This window comes from Hippocampus zosterae, chromosome 5, assembly GCF_025434085.1.
Source record: "Hippocampus zosterae strain Florida chromosome 5, ASM2543408v3, whole genome shotgun sequence".
Taxonomy (NCBI): domain Eukaryota; kingdom Metazoa; phylum Chordata; class Actinopteri; order Syngnathiformes; family Syngnathidae; genus Hippocampus; species Hippocampus zosterae.
In genome coordinates, this window is record NC_067455.1 from 13,567,746 (window position 1) to 13,587,583 (window position 19,838).

General features: G+C 44.4%; 1 protein-coding gene across 4 annotated transcripts in view; it reads right to left on the reverse strand.

Annotated features, from left to right (window-relative positions):
* col14a1a (collagen, type XIV, alpha 1a) overlaps nt 1-19,838 on the reverse strand; it is a 122,404-nt gene that overhangs the window by 48,705 nt on the left and 53,861 nt on the right. For all 4 annotated transcript variants that reach the window (XM_052065696.1, XM_052065694.1, XM_052065693.1 and 1 more), the window contains exons 21-26: nt 15,359-15,481; nt 15,090-15,239; nt 11,754-11,870; nt 10,621-10,767; nt 4,761-4,835; nt 1,987-2,126 (exon numbers count right to left, since the gene is read on the reverse strand). In XM_052065696.1, coding sequence (XP_051921656.1) covers nt 1,987-2,126; nt 4,761-4,835; nt 10,621-10,767; nt 11,754-11,870; nt 15,090-15,239; nt 15,359-15,481 — 752 coding nt within the window. The remainder of the gene's footprint in view (nt 1-1,986; nt 2,127-4,760; nt 4,836-10,620; nt 10,768-11,753; nt 11,871-15,089; nt 15,240-15,358; nt 15,482-19,838) is intronic.

A 19,838-nucleotide genomic window follows, 5' to 3' on the forward strand; every position in this document is an offset into this window, starting at 1 on the left:
ATAAAGGAGCCAACTTTCACTTGAGATCACAGCCAACTTTCTCGCATTACAGCCAATGTTTTGCTGTCGCGAGCCCACCGCCACGGGGTTACAGGGCGCGATGAGGGTAGCAAAGTGCTTAACGGCACATAGTGTACTGCGCAAATGAAAGGAAAAGGTTCCGCAAGCACCTCCGCAGAGTGACAAATGAAGCGGCTGAGCACCGGCGACATATTGTGTAGGGTGGAGGTGTGGGGGAGGTGGGGTCTTCAACTTGGCATTATTAATGAACCTGATATCAGAGAAACACTCTGAGCTTGCGGAGATTGTAGCATTCAGTCAGGCAACGTGATTCTAAGTATTCCTCCGGGTAGATTTTATGCTAAGGATCAAGATAACTGTGTTTTCCAGTAGCCCTCTAGCCTCGAGCCACTGGTGCTGGAACCACTTGATATTTGTCGTAAAGAGTAATGCATTTGGAATGAACTTTCCAGAGTGCACTTCTCAGGGACAAAACAAAGTGGCAGCAAATAAGCAGAGATGCTTCAACGCTTTTCGCAAACAACACAAACAGGCTCTCTTGGTTTGCAGCATTCATTCATGGTAAATGCCCCTTGTTCTTCCAATTTTGTGAATTTAGGCTGTTCTGCTGCTAATTTCACATCAGAAAACTGATACCAACTCAGTTTCAAAACAAAAAGGTGTACAATTTGCTGTGCTTGTTTGTGACAGGAATTTAAGATGTGGTGAATGGTTTTTTTGTTTTGTTTTTTAACCAAGTATACCCTCATTCTAAATCGGATGTCCTCAACATTCAACATAGTTAGGATTTAAATTTGTTTTTAAAAGACAAAAAATTGAGGCAAAATGCAATTTTAGATTTTTTAATTTGGTACTTTTAAGTTAAAAGACTTCATGCCCCTTGTTTCAAAAATGGCAATGACACAAAGAGAAGAAAACAGTTTGAAGGAGCAATTGGTTAATTGCCATATTTTATTAAATCACCCAAACAAATGTGTATTATTAAAAAAAAACATAGGCAATGTGAGCACTTCTTGAGTATAAAATAATTTATGACAATGGGGACCGGATGTGGAAAAGTAAGAATTCAAAGGTGAGCACGGCAATACCGTACTGTAAAGCAGCTGATTTATTCTTAAGATGCAGCAAGCCTTCATTCATCTCACAATTGGAAGCTCCCGAGGAAACTTAGTGCACTTCCATTTACGCGAAGTTTACTGTCGGTCAATACGTTGTGCACGAGACAAGAAAAATTATTGCTGCACGTTTTGTCAACCTCAACACGTACTTTGGGCAGCAGGATCTCATGAGTGAAAATCAATGGGCCTGCAAAGTATGGCCCAGGGCAACGTACAGTATGGCCCACAACATTCCTTAACCCGGCCCACGGAGTATTTACATTATTAAGAGTTCTGTAATATTTGTTACGAAAATGTAATGTTCTATCCCGATTTTGGCTTTTTACAATCTCTTCGGTTTTTATTCATTCTACACTTTTTTTGGACTCTTCCAAACCATTCCAACTTTGAACTGTTCAGCTCATTCCAGCCGATACGTTCAATGTTATTCAGGACCATGGCACGTTATTCGATATTATTCCAAATCATTCCATAATTTTTCATTCAGTCTCTCAGGCTTCCCACACAATAGAATAACACACCATTTTACAAATGTGTTTGACTAATTTTTTTTCGACGAAGATTGTGGATCATCGGTCCATTTTTAGGTTTGTCCATGACAATTATATATGGCATATGTCAAGATGTAAAACATTCACTGCATCATCTCCAAAAAAGTCCACTGTCCACGATTTTCACCACAGACAACTATAATATCAGTCATAAGACCTAATCATACTCATGAAGGTGAAAACCGCGGTTGGACTCATATTCAGATCATAAGGCAAAATGCTAAAGAACAAATATGAGGATTCTTCTGATGTATTTCGTGATCTGCTGTTGGTGAGAGCGTGGTCGCGGAGCTCACCTGGGTGCCATCTGGGCCAATTAGATCCAGTGATCCAATGGCATTATACAAGAAATTTGTGATCTTCATGAAGTTGTCATCTCCAATTGACCAGGAGCCATCGACCAGGAATGCCAGGTCCGCCTTGGCCTCCTTGCATACTTCACAGACAAGCACATAAGGCAGAAACATACATGACACAGACAAGTATATTGGGAGACAAGGACATTACACCCACAAGTAAATGACAATGTAAACTTTTTTGGGGGGGACAAAAATTTGACATACGTGTTTTTCACAAGACAGTGATGCTATATTGGCACAAGTCCCCAACCTAAGTTAAAAAAAAGAACTAAGGTGGTTCTGAATATCTTTTGGATTACCTGCTCTGGTGCAACTTGTATAGAATAAAATTAGAGCTCAAACTGTCGCCCAAAATCCCCTTTCCATGTTGACTTTCTTTTTTATTATCGTCACCTTCTTTCCACCGGCGGGGTACATTCAGAAATTCACTCTGATTCCCCGTTACCACTCAGAGAGTGTGTGTCCGGAGCGGCGGTGTGCGCATCCCTCCAATTAATTTCAGAATGCACACTAACTGTATAACTGTAGCGGTTCATGCTTGACATGTTTCCATCTGTACTGTCTGACACACAGAGCCCCAGCACTCCTTTCTGCAGGGCACTCTGAATATCTGAACGGTACATTTGAACCACACTCTGAGTTGACGAACGGTTGGAGTGGAACAGTGCACGCTCAGAGCATCCAATCACACCCACAATTAGGGAATGGGAATATTTGAGGGTTCTTCCTCTCAAAAATTGCCAAGGAAAAGAAATGCAGTTTATACTCGGCGTGACTTATAAATGTTATTTTCTTTTTCATGATGCATTTTTTGACTGATGCGATATATAGTCCCCAAAAATACAAGAATAAATAAATAAATATTGATGATCAGGTCCAGTCTGATTCCACACCAACAATGAAGAAAAAAAAGGTCAAATTATCCATCCATCCATCCCTTTTCTGATCCGCCTTATCCTTACAAGGGTGGCTGGAGCCAAGGTCAAATTATTTGGAGACATAATAAAACATAATCCTAACAAAAATCTATTGCACTGCATTTGTAAGGAACAAATGCCATTTTAGATTTTTGCTGAATGTCAGAACTCCAATATGCTTGACAGAAATGTCAACATAAAGGTCAGGTGCTGATTTTTTTCTATTTCCAGGTTTTACATGCTCGAACCGTGATGCCTCGACAAAAAGTCACTTTTGTTGTTTCCAGAACGTGCTTCTTCATTTTTTCCAAGTTATTTTTGTCATTGTTTTCGTATTCCATTGTCCTCACCTGACTCACTTGATTTGATATGATTTTCATTGCATTTCCAATTACTAATACCGTAGTTGTGTTTTTGCTGCCTGTATTTTACCAAATACAAACACAGTATTGGGTATTTGTCTTCTGCGCCCCCCCGCCCGCCCTACACCCACCCTCCATCCCCCAGATTCAAGGCATCAGTGTGAAAAAGGTCAGAAATGTAGACTTGAATTACAACAGAAGGCTCAGCAGGCATGTCGAATCATGTCTGGAGTTTGTGTTGTGAGTCAGGCTGTTCGCTGAGCTTATCAGACAGGAAGAAGCCAACCGACGTTTGCCATGGGGGTGATGGTTGTATAGTTTAAAACTGTCTCCCTTTTTTCCTCACCTTTCAATCTTGTTTGTCCCCATTGAGGGGTATTTCAGGGGAGAAAACACACTTTCAGCTCGGAACGTATCATTTGAGTCAGTGATTTGACAATAGAAAAATCCAAAACTCACACTCTCTCTCTCTCTCTCTCTCTCTCTCTCTCTCTCTCTCTCTCTCTCTCTCTCTCTCTCTCTCTCTCTCTCTCTCTCTCTCTCTCTCTATATATATATATATATATATATATATATACACACACACACGCACACACACACACACAATAATAATGCAATTTACAGATTTTTGGGAAAAGGTTAGAAGAACAACTGGACAGAATTGTCCTTGGAAGCATTTAGCAGATATTAAAAATTGCTTTTTTGCAATTAGTATACTTCTGGCTGCACTTTGATGACTTATTGTAGCTTGAAATTTTTACCATGTGTCTTTTACATTGCTTTACTCGTTCAGGGACATTTTTCTTCAAAAGCATAACTTAAAACATCCAGCCCTTAAATGGTATCCAACACTAAGACAGCAGCAAGACCTGCATTTGGTACTAGAATTTTACAGTGAGGACATCCCTCTCTGGCGTGTTCGATTTTCATTTTCACGTTGAAGGGACTTGAACATGGGCTCACTCTTTTTAATCAAAATCCATCTGTGCGTATGTTTTTTAACCATACTTGATTGAATGTCAAAAATGTATTTTGGTCCCTTAAAAAGAGCAGAAATAATTTTAGCTCTCAGAAGAAAGTTGTTCCTTCCTATTTTTTCCCCCATAACATTCATCTCGGGGAGTTTATGTCTTAATAGGACAAATAATATTTAATCATAATTCATATGTGTAATAAACTCCATCAGCCGCTAAACTATCTTCTTAACAACTGTTGCCGTAAAGTAAGGACAACAAAGCAACTAACGGCTCTATTTTCATAGATAGCACTTGGACAAAGGTTGGTGTATCCTGATTTTTGGTCAATCAAGTCATGACTTGAGCCGGACAGGAAAACAGAGTCCATCGTGTTTAAGTGCAACAAGAGCAGCAGAACATTGTGAGAGCAGAGTGCAGACTGCACGTATGCTTGTGTTAAACTCTTTTTTTCTCACCTTCTTTGGCAGGTGGGATGGTGGGAGGGGGCTCCGTGGAAGGGGGGTCAGTCGGAGCCGGAGTTGGCGCTGGCACTGGACACACGCACACACGCAGGTCATATGCACATGTACATATACAGGACAAATTGGCAATGAGCAATAACTATGCAGCCTATCTGTGAATCTTCTGGCACCAATTGTGGAGTTTTTAGATTACCGTTTGTGTGTGCATTAAGGGTGTGGAAAATAATCGATATAAATCGATACATCGATGCGCATGTGCGCGATGCGAGTGCATCGGCTCATTCACTGGGTACGACGCGATTCACGGGTGAAATCGAGATTCATCACGATGCATTGGTTGGTATCGGTAAAATCCGATTCAAGCGCCGTTTTATTCATGTTAAACGTCACCTATCTGCCCTTTCCTAGGTGCATTGAATGCACCATCATTGTTTTGCGTTTTGTGTTGAATACGGACGGTAGCCGTGCGTCACATACAGTCCAGTACACAATAAGGGTGTGGAAAATAATCGATATTAATCGATACATCGATGCGCACGTGCGCGATGCGACTGCATCGGCTCATTCACTGGGTACGACGCGATTCACGGGTGAAATCGAGATTCATCACGATGCATTGGTGGGTATCGGTAAAATCCGATTCAAGCGCCGTTTTATTCATGTTAAACGTCACCTATTTGCCCTTTCCTAGGCGCGATGTATGCACCATCATTACTTGCGTTTTTGTGTTGCATACGGACGGAAGCCGTGAGTGTACATACAGTCCAGTACAGTACACTACTCGCGAAACACTATGGAATTTCGCGCAGGCAGCAGCGAGGAAACTACTTTATTTAAAGCACCCGCAACATTAAGATATTATGTTTGGAAACTACGGCTTCGAAAAGAAAGATGGAAAGCTTGATAAAACCTCGGTAATTTGCAAAGAATGTCGCACTACGAAGCCATACAACGGCAGCGCCACAAATATGCAGACCACTTAAAACGATGGCACCACATCACCGACAAGGTTCCCGCCCCCTCCCCGTCCAGTTCCTCGTTGGACACCGGAGAAACTCGTGGCAAACCAGGTCAGGATCAGAAAAAAATCGCCTCTTATTTTGGGGGTCCCCAAAAACTATATATGGATGACTCTTTTGGACATTTCATTTTGACACTCAATGAGAGTGGTCTGTGTACGCTACATTACACACAGCAGCTTTGAGGCTGTGACTGCCACATTGTTTCAATTGTATTTTTTTCTGTCCTATCGAGATGGATATTTCATATAAGACACTCAGTGAGTAGTCTGTTTGTGTTTACACTACAGCAACAGCTGTGAGTCTCAGGTACCAAATTGTTTACATTTTCTTTGCACAAAACCCAATTGTGAAAGGGCTTAAATAAGCTGTTTTACACGTTCTACTGTTTATAAGGAATAAAGTGGTCTACTTTTTGCAATACAATACTGAATTCCATCTTCTTTTTAACTTTTTTTCTTTGCGTATTTGCATCATGTTTAATTGCACACACAATATCACAACAAATTGCACTGTATCGTACCGGATGGCATTGATTTGAACTAAATGTGTATTGCATCGTATCACATCGTGAAGACGGTGAAACGTATCGCATCATGTCGCCAGAAAATTCCATGTATCGTTTAAGTATCGCATCGCTGGTAGTGCATCGAGATGTGTATCGAATCGTCCTCAGTGCTGAGATTCACATCCCTAGTGTGCATGTGTATTTACAGGCTATAAATGTGAGCGCAATGTTGTCGTCCTTTTGTCTCTCTCCATCTACAACGCAGCATCAAAAAAACTAAAAAGTCACAATTTCTACCATCCGTTCCCCCGCAACCTGAGGCGAGCAAAAGTATTCTCATCAATCCATTGTGTATCTGACCCCAGGCTGTTTTTCAGAGGAAAAAAAAAACAACCTGAGGGACGTGTCTGCGCCAAAATGATTAGGTGGCATGTGGGAGCAGATGTGGTCAAAAAGCTCAAAAATAACAAAATAAAAATTTTAAAAAGAAAGAAAAAAGAAAAGAAAATCTGTGCAGAATGTAAATCACACAGGACACATGAACAAGTCTTTGTAACAATTCACTGATATACTTGAAATGGCAAATAAACAGGGGCAATTCACGTCCTCATTTTTTACATGTTATTTTTCCTGTGAATTAACTTTCTGTTGTATTGGAATTTTTTCTGAGAAGTGAATTACATTGCATGGAGTTGACATTCTTCTGGTACCTGTAAACTGGGATTGCAGTGCTGGGCAATTGGAATAGATTCTACTTCAATTCCTGTGTGTATTTTCTTGCTTTGGCCCTCGGGAACAATTCCTCTATTGGATTACGGTCCAAGGGATTGGATTGGGCTGGCCACTCCATCACGCTAATCTTGTTCAACTGGAACCAAGATGCTGCTCGCTTTCTGGTGCGTTCGGAGTTGTTGTCTCCGTTGAAGCACTTGTTTCAAAAACTTTTCGTCTACAGTGTAAGACAATTTGACTTCTAGAAATTGATAGCACGAGAATCAAACACAAATCACCAGTTCACAGATGGCAAAAATCAATCCACTCCAACTCCATCCATTCATTTCCAATAGCACTTGTTCTCACTTGGCTTGCTTGGTCATCTGCAACCAAATGCATCTGATTTTGGGTGAGAGGCGTTGTACACACCGGACTGGTGACCAGCCAATTCGAAAACACGGACAGACAAATAACTGTTCTGACTCACATCCACGACGTTTGACAATTTAGTCTTCATTTCATCAAACAAGCATGTTCAGAGAATGTCGGAAGATGAAACATTGCAAGAGGTGAATGAAATTCGAGACGTGACATTATTGCCACCGAACTCGAGATCTTAAATCCCGTGGCAAGGAACTGTACAAGATTCTGAATAGCAGTGCGTAAAACACTGAAATTCAAAAATACTGTTGGTCGCACAGTTTGTTGTACTTGTCCTGGGAGGAGTAAAAAGAAACCGTGAATGTAGTATTTGGGTGGGATCTATCAAACCTAAGATGAATTATGATGGCTGGTTTTGTATCTTCCAATACCAAATCAGAAAAAAATCATGCAGCACCCATGAGTAGCAGGAACATTGTGAGCTGATCGGGGGAGGATGGATCTTTTCCACTTGTGTGAAAATTTTTGCAACATTTCATCTATTCCGCAAGCAATTTTGTAACTTCTGAAGGCAGGCGTGAAAGAACGGCATGAGTAGGCCGGCCATCTGTTCTAAAAATAACCCCCAATGATGGGGCGTTGTGAATTCCTAGGAGTGATCATTTGAAAAACACTTGCAGAAAAACACTTCTAGAAATAAATTGTTGAATAGTGATAATTCATCTGTTTCGCGCCTTGCGAAAACAATGTTGATAATGATTGTGAGAAGCCATTAGCTTGATCACTGTCTTCACGGAGATGAATATCATGAATTAATAATAGGATGGAATGAAAGGTAACGAGAGTGACTTCAATTGTTGTTGGCCTCGGGAATTTTCTGTGCTGTCCCAAATTTTAAAGGAAATGCTACACAGGATAGACAATATGTACAATTCCCACATGTTCAGAGCATGTTAAATTAAACATAAGATGGCTTTTATGCTGTTGACGGTTTGCCCACAAGTACATTGGTGAATACATTTTCTTCAGTCGTAACTTCTGCCCGCCCAAACCTCCCTGGATAGGTGCGGAAAAACAGCGGGTGGGGAATCTGTGTGTTTTCGGGTGCAAGTGTGTGAGTGTTATCGATCTTAAAACTCTGACAGTGTGCAGAGCCCTTGAGGTCCCTCGAGCCGTGTGATTCAACTGAGCTCATCAACTGGCCAATGGACTGCAACAGAGCCAGAGTCCTCACTGAGACTCGGATATAAAAAAAATATATGAATGGTTGAAGGTTGAAGAGACTGCTGCAGAGAGGCAGCTATGTAGCCCTGATTCGAAAAGGGATCAGTGGAAAAACTTAAAAATGTAATTTAGAGAAATGAAAGCAAGACAAAAAGAAAATGATAGCAAATTTTAATTAGAGATGGATTCAAGTGTCCCTAAACATACTTTTGACGCTGATTTTAAGTCAGCGTTTTTTTTCCCCTAGGACATCAGGTTTTTGTGATAAAGAACTTTCATTTTTCATTGCTTTTTTTAATCAAGAATGCTTGCCATAGAGGTGACATTCCATGTCTCAAGAGCTAACTTCTGCAGCCGAGGATCGGACCGCCAGGGTCCCCGCCTTTGGCTGCCGCCCAGCTCACATTGCACCCGACCCCTTGGCCCCTCTCATGGGTGGTGAGCCCATGGGAAGGGGGACCCACGTTGCCTCTTCGGGCTGTGCCCGGCCGGGCCCCATGGGTGTAGGCCCGGCCACCCGGCGCTTGCCAATGAGCCCCACCTCCAGGCCTGGCTCAGGAGGGGGGCCCAGGTGACCCGCGTCCGGGCAAGGGAAACCTAGATCCATTTATTGCAATCATCATTGGGGTCTTTGAGCCGTGCTTTGTCTGGCCCCTCACCAAGAACCTGTTTGCCATGGGTGACCCTGCCAGGGGCATAAAGCCCCAGACAACTTATGTCAACTTAACAGCTTCGTGGGTATGGGGTACCGAACCCCCTGATACGGGCTGTTCGGTCACTATACCACCGATGTCAGAGTTTGGTTCGCATTGCCGGGAGTAAGTCGGAATCGTTTCCAGTGGGGGTAGGACTCCGCCAAGGCTGCCCTTTGTCGCCGATTCTGTTCATAACCTTTATGGACAGAATTTCTAGGTGCAGCCGAAGCGTTGAGGGGGTCCGTTTTGGGGGCCTCAGTATTGCATCCCTGCTTTTTGCAGATGATGTGGTGCTGTTGGCTCCTTCAAACGGGGCTCTCCAACTCTCACTGGAGCGTTTCGCAGCCGAGTGTGAAGCGGTTGGGATGAAAATCAGCACCTCCAAATCTGAAACCATGGTCCTCAGTCGGAAAAGGGTGGAGTGCCCCCTCCGGGTCGGGGAGGAGATCTTACCCCAAGTGGAGGAGTTCAAGTATCTTGGGGTCTTGTTCACGAGTGGGGGTAGGAGAGAGCGGGAGATCGACAGGCGGATCGGTGCAGCGTCTGCTGTGATGCGGACGTTGTATCGGTCTGTCGTGGTGAAGAAGGAGCTGAGCCAAAGGGCGAAGCTCTCAATTTACCGGTCGATCTACGTCCCAACCCTCACCTATGGTCACGAGCTATGGGTCGTGACCGAAAGAACGAGATCCTGGATACAAGCGGCTGAAATGAGTTTTCTCCGCAGGGTGTCCGGGCTCTCCCTTAGAGATAAGGTGAGAAGCTCAGTCATCCGGGAGGGGCTCAGAGTTGAGCCGCTTCTCCTCCACATCGAGAGGAGCCAGATGAGGTGGCTTGGGCATCTGATTCGGGTGCCTCCTGAGCGCCTCCCCGGTGAGGTGTTCCGGTCATGTCCCACCGGGAGGAGACCCCGAGGAAGACCCAGGACACGCTGGAGAGACTATGTCACCCAGCTTGCCTGGGAATGACTCGGGATCCCCCGGGGAGAGCTGGAAGAAGTAGCTAGGGAGAGGGAAGTCTGAGCTTCCCTGCTAAAGCTGTTGCCCCCGCGACCCGGCCCCAGATAAGCGGTAGATGATGGATGGATGGATGGAACAATGCTTGCACAAAACAGATTTTTCCGCACGTGATCATTTAAGATGCAATTTATGATAGATTTGGAATCAGCTCAAAAAACATGAATCTCGTCAAGTTTACTTGCATCTCCGATTGAAAAAATGTCATAACATTTGTTGAGCAGTGTAATGTAAAGCACTGAGAAGCTCCCAGGTTTTATCTTTCATTTCAACTATGAGCAATTTCTGTGTGCAACGTACGTGTCATGTCAGTGACGGAGATGGGAGGTCCTTCCATTCCCTGCATCTGCGCGTGAATGCTGATCTCATATTGGCTGCTTGGAAAAAGGTCGTAGAAGCAATGTCGAGAAGCCCCGCCTCCTAGACTCACTTCCTGTCGCTGACTGTCTGCAATGAAACAACAAAAACAAGTCCATAAAGATGATGAAGAAAAGAAACTTCAATCCCATTCAATCGTCTTTTGAGAGTTTTCTTGGAGTTCGAAAAATGAAAGGCCACACAGGGTAAGTTGCTTAGGTGAAGCTGGAGAAACTTTTTCTGGACTTCACCCATTGAAACTTTTTGTGTCAAAAACACTGCATTCAACTATCATAATCCAAAAAAAGAAAGACGGACATCCCCGTAGACCAAATAAAAAACAAGAGCTGTGATGCAAACGCCTGATATGATTACAATCCATGCTATTCTACTCACACACACAGACACACACACACGCACACACACACACACACGCACACACACAAAACTTATTTTGTAGAGAATTCCACTTTTAAGTGAAGTGACCAAAACAAACAACATCAGCACAGTATTGATTCATTTGCTCCTCTATTCCCAATGTTTATGAGGCTTCAGAAAGGCCATGCAGTGACAGGGTCTCTTATTCAGAGATACTAAATGAGAATTTAGATTGGCAACAAGACTGGAGCAACTCGGAAAACACACCCATATGGATTAAGAGTTGTTTTCATTTTTGAATACCTTAGTCCCTTCTTAGACTATCAAAAAGTCCAATTGTACTCATGTTACAGATAAGCTGGAGCTGTTGAAGCATCTGCTTGACTTCTCTCTGATTAAACCAAACCGTACTTCATACAGTACATAAAAGAAACATTAAAAACAATACTTTAGCATCACAGCGAATCTCTTCAACGGCAACGTCGAACCATCTGTTGGCCGATTATATGGAAACATTCTGTTCAAGCTGTCAATAAATAAATAACTGAATACATGCATGCATACAGTACATACTGTACATAAATACTGTACATACATAAATGAATAAAGGCGCCCCCCCCTGCCCATGATTGATACCGAAACAAGACTTGGTTCAACACTGGTATAAGCAATGCATCCTAGATTGCAGGCCTACTTACTGAGTGTGGACTGGATGGAGATTCTGTAATAGTCGGCGTGCAGATGAGGCTGCCATTGCACGCACATGCTGTTGTGCTGAACCTTGTAGACTGTCAAGTCGGAGACACCCAGGACCACTGGGAACAATATGACAGACACAAAATTGATTGATTATGTGACTAATCGATGTGCATTGGACATTGGGCCATCACATATGATTCTGAAACATCGGTTTATCTGCAAAACCATCTTTAATTTGATGTGTGACTAAAGTCAAACAAATCTATTTAGAATCTTTTTGCGGGTGAATTTTTATCATGGTCGATCACCTTAATTTTGAGAGAGAGAAAGACAGAGAGCACGAATCAAGTGGTGCAGGCAAACAAAGAGGAAGTGACACTACAGTGGAGGATGGTAACTTTGAATGAACTCAATGAGTCAGTCTATAAGTTAATACTTATAATTACATGGTGAACCTTTACACATCTGGGTTTTTTTTGTTTGTTTGTGTTGTTTTAATTACAGGAAATGCGGTTGGGGACATTGGTGGCCATTTACAGTCGCAGAAATAAATTCAGTTATCGTTGATGACAAAAAACATTGAATCTTCTCTAAATGAGAAGGGTGCAGCATGATGCAAAAGATCATCAACAAATTAAATAGCAGTGTAAGCAAGGTAATCTCCAAGGAGCTCCTTCCTGCCTCACTTTTATTTCCTGTCGCAACTTATCCTCTTGTTAACAAAATTTGCTGACAGTAGGGAAATAAACTTGGCTTCAATACCACCTAGTTGATATTTAGTGCTATAAGCATATGGCAGGTGCTCCTTTTAATATGCAAGAAAATAACAGACACGCATAATCTGTGAGGCAGATGCCATGCATTTTAGACACTTGAATTTGAGGAAAAAAAATACATATCACAAAACAAAAAAAACTTTGCCATGTAAGTGATCTCATATATAAACCACAGTCAAAAGAGTGTGTTCTTTTTCACTAGGTTTTACAATTAGTCACTCCCTCTTCTCAGAGTTGAACAAGACCTTGCCCTTTGAGATCAATTATGTAAAATAAAAACGAAACAAAATCCCTCTCGCTCAGTTGGGAATAGATGCGAATATAAAGACAGAGTTAAAGAGACTAGAAAACGGAAATCTAGGACATGGCTGAGTACAAAAGGTGAGACAAACACAAAAGGCCAAAAGTATCGAAGAGAAGATTTGAGTAGCTATTGCTCAGGAGCAAAATAGAGATGGAGGACATATTGCAGGTACTCTGAATGCATGTCGGTAAAACCACTGCACACTAAGCAGATGCATCTCAATGCAAACAACATAAAACTTAATCATGAGGAGGCATTTTCATTCTCCCCAAGTGGTACCCAAGGCACCAATAATTGTTTTTCCACTTGCTCGTACGTGTGAGTTATTGGTGCAAGATGTGCGTGGTTGCTACCATGAGAGGGATGCTTCCGTGAATCACCACAAGCAGAAACTTAAAATCATGTGACAGATGATATGTATTTGATGCATCACTTTCAATTCCTTGCAATTGAACGTACCCCTCCCCACATGCTCTTTCTATAGAAATCCTCTGCTTGTGTCAGAACCACTAACAATGATTTAATGATGATGAGACCCATGAGAGCAATCTTTCTAGGGAGCACGACCATCGTCGGTCAGTCACGGATCTTTGACCAAACGCCAGATCCTTCAGTGGAAGGCCGAAGAAAGCAAGAGGGTCAAAGTTTGAAGTCATTTTGATCGCAGTGTTCCATTGTTTAGTTCTTAACACAGGCCCAGATGATCAATCGGCACTTCTACAAAGAGATCCTTCATTCAGTGCATAAGAATCGGCGAGAGTTGTGTACGAGAACCCGTGGAGGCCTCACCATGACAACGCTCATGTTCACAATGCCCTGAGCATCTGACAGTTCCTGACCATGTTGGAGCAACCTCTCTACTTATCCAATGTGGCCCTGTGTAATTTTTTTCCCTCTTTCTTAATCTCCCAAAGGGAACATTTTGTTGTTGTTTTTTTTTAAGTCTTGGTTTTATGCTTCATATGTTTCATTGTTTTGATGGCTGATGTTTTTTTTTAGAGCCACGCTGATGATTGTCTAGCAATCCTCCTAAGGTGTAACCTGTCTCTCACATCCCTCTGGTGGCGCCGCAGAGTGGGTTAGATGACATTGGTTTCAAGTAATACAAAGAAACGTAGATAAAAAGAAGCTTGTATCAGAGGTAAAAAATGTCAGTTTCATTTAATCCTGTACGCGTTGAAAATAAAAATAGCAAAATATCAGTATTTGAGAGTAAATCTCCGTTCATGCATTTCTGTTGTTACCTTGGAGTGCATGTTCAAATTGGGAACTTCAAAGAAACAGGAGGACATGCAAAAATTATTGCTCATCATCAGCGGGGATTTATTAAGGAACAGACGCACAGTGAGACATCATCGGAGCCCAACCGCATACAAAAATCCATGCGTTAATGGCAAAGCTTATATTTGGTATTCAAATTCTTTTTTTTTTGGGTGACTTCATTTACGTTGAGGTTATTATTCTACTGTATTAGTTTTCAGTACTTTCATCAGCAATTACCAGCGACTGTAAATGAAGAAAATAATAAGCTTCTTTTAATTTTCATACCTCACTGTGGTGAGAAAAAGTAGTCTGTAGGTAGAGAGAGACAAGTAGACAATTTGTGTAGTTTTGCATCTTGTCCTTCGAGGACACATTTTGTTGGTTAACAAATATGGAGCAGTGTAGTTTTCCTGGCATGATCCATGCCGACCATTTTTTTCCCCTGTAGACCTCCCTTCCTCTAAATCTGTTTATAATGGCTGAGGCATGAAGTCACGTTAGCCTTGTACAGCCACTGAAACCAAATCAATATATTAAAAGATTATTCTAGAAGATAAGCAGTTGGGAGAGTGAATGAGTGTTCTTGCCGTCTGACGCGGATATATAAATATTGTTCGGTCGCTCCGTTTCCACTGGGAGTCTTGATGGAAATCCGAGCCTTTAATATGCATGTTGTACTTCTACCTTGGCTGTTATTGCTTCCTCTCTTTCCTCACTAAGTCACACTACGCCGTCCTTGCCACAAATCTGCAAGGAAGACTTAACCTGACAGCAATGTCCCATTAAAGCTTAGGAATTCAATTCAAGATCTCATTTTAACCGCACTGCTATCATTAACCTTCTGGCCCATCAAACTAACTGCAAGATGGATTCCATTCCAATATCATGCAGCCCCCACAGTTGTTCTCCAGATTGCCAAGGGCAATTTTGGTTTTAGACGTAAACCTGATCAGATATAAAGCATCGTTAAATCAGTCTGGGTGCAAACTCACATGTCTTAGCGTTCACTAGCAATGGTTCACTTTGTCCTGAAGGGTAGGAGGCGGCCACTCGGACGCCGTACGCTGTGCCGCTCTGCAAATTCTGGAGGAGAACCGAGTTAACGTCATCGCTCACGGTTAACTCCAAAATTCTCCCTGGTACTGCGAATGACAAACACACATGCACATATTATTCTCATTATTCTGTATTCTCAGTGTGCATGTGAGTCAAAGGACCCCTGTGTTCATTTTAGGTTTGCATATTTGCTGCATGTTCCTACCATGGACTGGCTGGTAAAGGATCTTGTAACCCACAGTCGTAGACGGTGGAGGATCCCAGGTGACCCTGAAGCGGTTGTACCACTCTTCTGATGCACGAAGGTTTTCAGGAGACAAGAGAGGCACTGGACCAAAACAAAGAAACAATTGCATTTGAAATAATCATGAATACATGAGACAGTATTGACAATATATATATATATATATATATATATATATATATATATATATATATATATATACAATTGACGGAGGCCCAGAGAGGTGTGATGAAAAGGCCGATACCCGAGAGGTACATCCAGATGACTATACCTGAAGCACTCGAAACTGCCAAACAAAGGCTCCAAGCCTTGTCCAGTCGCCTAAAGCACAGCAACCTCCCTGAACAGAACCCAGTTACCATAACGGTGGCAGACATACAGGAAAGAGTCTCAGAACTGGACAGCACCAGGCCCGGACATGGTCCACACCTACTGGCTAAAGAAACTCACAGCACTCTATGAGCGCCTAGCAGTACAAATGAACCAGTTGCTGAGGGATGGGACTCACCCAGAATGGCTAACCGAAGGGCGAACGATGCTGATCATGAAGGATCCCTCGAAGGGTGCAGCCCCATCCAACTATCGGCCAATAACCTGTCTCTCCACAACATGGAAGCTCATGTCAGGCATCATTGCAGCTAAGATAAGTGGACACATGGATCAATACATGAGCGAAGCACAGAAGGGCATTGGTAGAGATACCAGAGGAGCCAAACATCAGCTCTTGGTTGACAGAACAGTCGCACAAGACTGCAGGTCCCGACGTACCAACCTGTGCACAGCTTGGATTGATTACAAGAAAGCCTATGACTTGATGCCACATACATGGATCACTGAATGCTTGGAGTTGTATAAGGTGAACAGGACCCTAAGAGCCTTCGTTGCGAACTCGATGAGGATGTGGAAAACCACACTTGAAGCCAATGGCAAGCCACTTACCCAAGTGTCCATCAAATGTGGCACATACCAAGGTGATGCACTCTCGCCACTGCTGTTCTGCATAGGACTGAACCCCCTAAGCCAAGTAATCACCAAGACAGGCTATGGATACCGTCTCAGAAATGGAGCTACAATCAGTCACCTCCTCTACATGGATGACATAAAGCTGTATGCGAAGAGCGAAAGGGAGATAGATTCCCTGATCCACACAACCAGGATCTACAGCAGCGACATCGGGATGTCATTCGGGCTTGAGAAATGTAGTCGGATGGTGACTAAGATAGGAAAGGTAGTCCGCACTGAAGGGGTCTCACTCCCTGAAGGAACAATAGCAGACATTGAGGTCAGCTACAAGTACCTTGGTATACCACAAGCCAATGGCAACCTCGAACTGGCAACAAGGAAAGCGGCTACGGCCAAATACCTCCAGCGAGTGAGGCAAGTCCTAACAAGCCAGCTCAATGGCAAGAATAAGACCCGGGCAATAAACAGCTATGCCCTGCCAGTGATCAGATACCTTGCAGGAATAATAAAGTGGCCAAAGGAAGAGATTCAGACCACGGACGTTAAGACCCGAAAACTCCTAACCATGCATGGAGGGTTCCACCCCAAATCCAGCACCCTGAGACTGTACGCAAGCCGAAAGGAAGGAGGCCGGGGACTAGTGAGTGTGAGAGCCACTGTCCAGGATGAAACAGCCAAGCTCCATGAATACATCAAGGAGAAGGCTCCAACGAATGACGTACTCAGAGAATGTGCCAGACAATGGGGAACAGAAGATGAGGCGCTGGAAGAGGGACCATCATGGGAGGACAAGCCCCTACACGGGATGTACCACCGGACCATAACTGAAGTGGCTGATCTCAAGAAGTCCTATCAGTGGCTAGAGAGGGCTGGCCTGAAGGACAGCACAGAGGCACTCATCCTGGCTGCTCAGGAACAGGCCTTGAGCACCAGAGCCATTGAGGCCCAGATATACCACACCAGACAAGACCCAAGGTGTAGGTTGTGCAAAGAGGCACCTGAGACGATCCAACACATAACTGCAGGGTGTAAGATGCTGGCAGGGAAAGCCTACATGGAACGCCATAACCAGGTGGCTGGCATAGTCTACCGAAACATCTGTGCGGAGTTTGGACTGGAAACCCCAAGGTCAAAATGGGAAACACCTCCAAAGGTGGTGGAGAATGACAGAGTGAAGATCCTGTGGGACTTCCAGATCCAGACTGACAAGATGGTAATGGCGAACCAACCAGATATCGTGATCATAGATAAAGGGCAGAGGAAAGCCGTTGTAGTGGATGTAGCGGTCCCTAGTGATGGAAACATCAGGAAGAAGGAACATGAGAAACTCGAGAAATACCAAGGGCTCAGAGAGGAGCTGGAGAGAGCCTGGAAGGTAAAGGTGACAGTCGTGCCTGTGGTGGTCGGAGCACTCGGGGCAGTGACCCCCAAACTAGATGAGTGGTTGCAACAGATCCCGGGAACAACATCGGACATCTCAGTCCAGAAATGTGCAGTGCTGGGAACAGCAAGGATACTGCGCAGAACCCTCAAGCTTCCTGGCCTCTGGTTGAGGACCCGAGCTGAATGAGGAACGGACACCACCCGAGGGGTGAGACGAGGATTTATTTATATATATATATATATATATATATATATATATATATATATATATATATATATATATATATAAAATATATAAAATATATAAAATAAAAATATATAAATAAAATAAAACAAAACATCTTCCCATGGGCTCACCACCCATGAGAGGGGCCAAAGGGGTCGGGTGCAATGTGAGCTGGGCGGCAGCCAAAGGCGGGGACCCTGGCGGTCCGATCCTCGGCTGCAGAAGCTAGCTCTTGGGACATGGAATGTCACCTCTCTGGCAGGGAAGGAGCCCGAGCTGGTGTGTGAGGCAGAGAATTTCCGACTGGATATAGTCGGACTTACCTCCACACACAGCCTGGGTTCTGGTACCAGTTCTCTCGAGAGGGGTTGGACTCTCTTCCACTCTGGAGTTGCTCACGGTGAGAGGCGCAGAGCAGGTGTGGGCATACTCATTGTCCCCCGGCTCAGTGCCTGTACATTGGGGTTCACACCAGTAGACGAGAGGGTTGGCTCCCTCCGCCTTTGGGTGGGTGGACGGGTCCTGACTGTTGTTTGTGCATATGCACCAAACAGCAGCTCAGCATACCCACCCTTTTTGGAGTCCTTGGAGGGTGTGCTGGAGAGTACTCCTGCTGGGGACTCCCTTGTTCTGCTGGGGGACTTCAATGCTCACGTGGGCAATGACAGTGAGACCTGGAGGGGCGTGATTGGGAGGAACGGCCCCCCCGATCAGAACTCGAGTGGTGTTTTGTTATTGGACTTCTGTGCTCGCCACGGATTGTCCATAACGAACACCTTGTTCAAACATAAGGGTGTCCATATGTGCACTTGGCACCAGGACACCCTAGGCCGCAGTTCGATGATCGACTTTGTAGTTGTATCATCGGATTTGCGGCCGCATGTTCTGGACACTCGGGTGAAGAGAGGGGCGGAGCTGTCAACTGATCACCACCTGGTGGTGAGTAGGCTCCGATGATGGGGGAAGATGCCGGTCCGTCCTGGCAGACCCAAACGTATTGTGAGGGTTTGTTGGGAGCATCTGGCGGAATCGTTTCCAGTGGGGGTAGGACTCAGCCAAGGCTACCCTTTGTCACTGATTCTGTTCATAACCTTTATGGACAGAATTTCTAGGCGCAGCCGAAGCGTTGAGGGGGTCCGTTTTGGGGGCCTCAGAATTGCATCCCTGCTTTTTGCAGATGATGTGGTGCTGTTGGCTCCTTCAAACAGGGCTCTCCAACTCTCACTGGAGCGTTTCGCAGCCGAGTGTGAAGCGGTTGGGATGAAGATCAGCATCCAGATCCAAATCTGAAACCATGGTCCTCAGTCGAAAAAGGGTGGAGTGCCCCCTCCGGGTCGGGGAGGAGATCTTGCCCCAAGTGGAGGAGTTCAAGTATCTTGGGGTCTTGTTCACGAGTGGGGGCAGAAGGGAGCGGGAGATCGACAGGCGGATTGGTGCAGCGTCTTCTGTGATGCGGACGTTGTATCGGTCTGTCGTGGTGAAGAAGGAGCTGAGCCAAAGGGCGAAGCTCTCAATTTACCGGTCGATCTACGTTCCAACTCTCATCTATGGTCACGAGCTATGGATCGTGACCGAAAGAACGAGATCCCGGTTACAAGCGGCCGAAATGAGTTTTCTCCACAGGGTGTCCGGGCTCTCCCTTAGAGATAAGGTGAGAAGCTCGGTCAACCGGGAGGGGCTCAGAGTCGAGCCGCTTCTCCTCCATATCGAGAGGAGCCAGATGAGGTGGCTTGGGCATCTGATTCGGATGCCTGCTGAGCGCCTCCCCGGTGAGGTGTTCCGGTCATGCCCCACCGGGAGGAGACCCCGAGGAAGACCCAGGACACGCTGGAGAGACTATGACACCCAGCTTGCCTGGGAACGACTCGG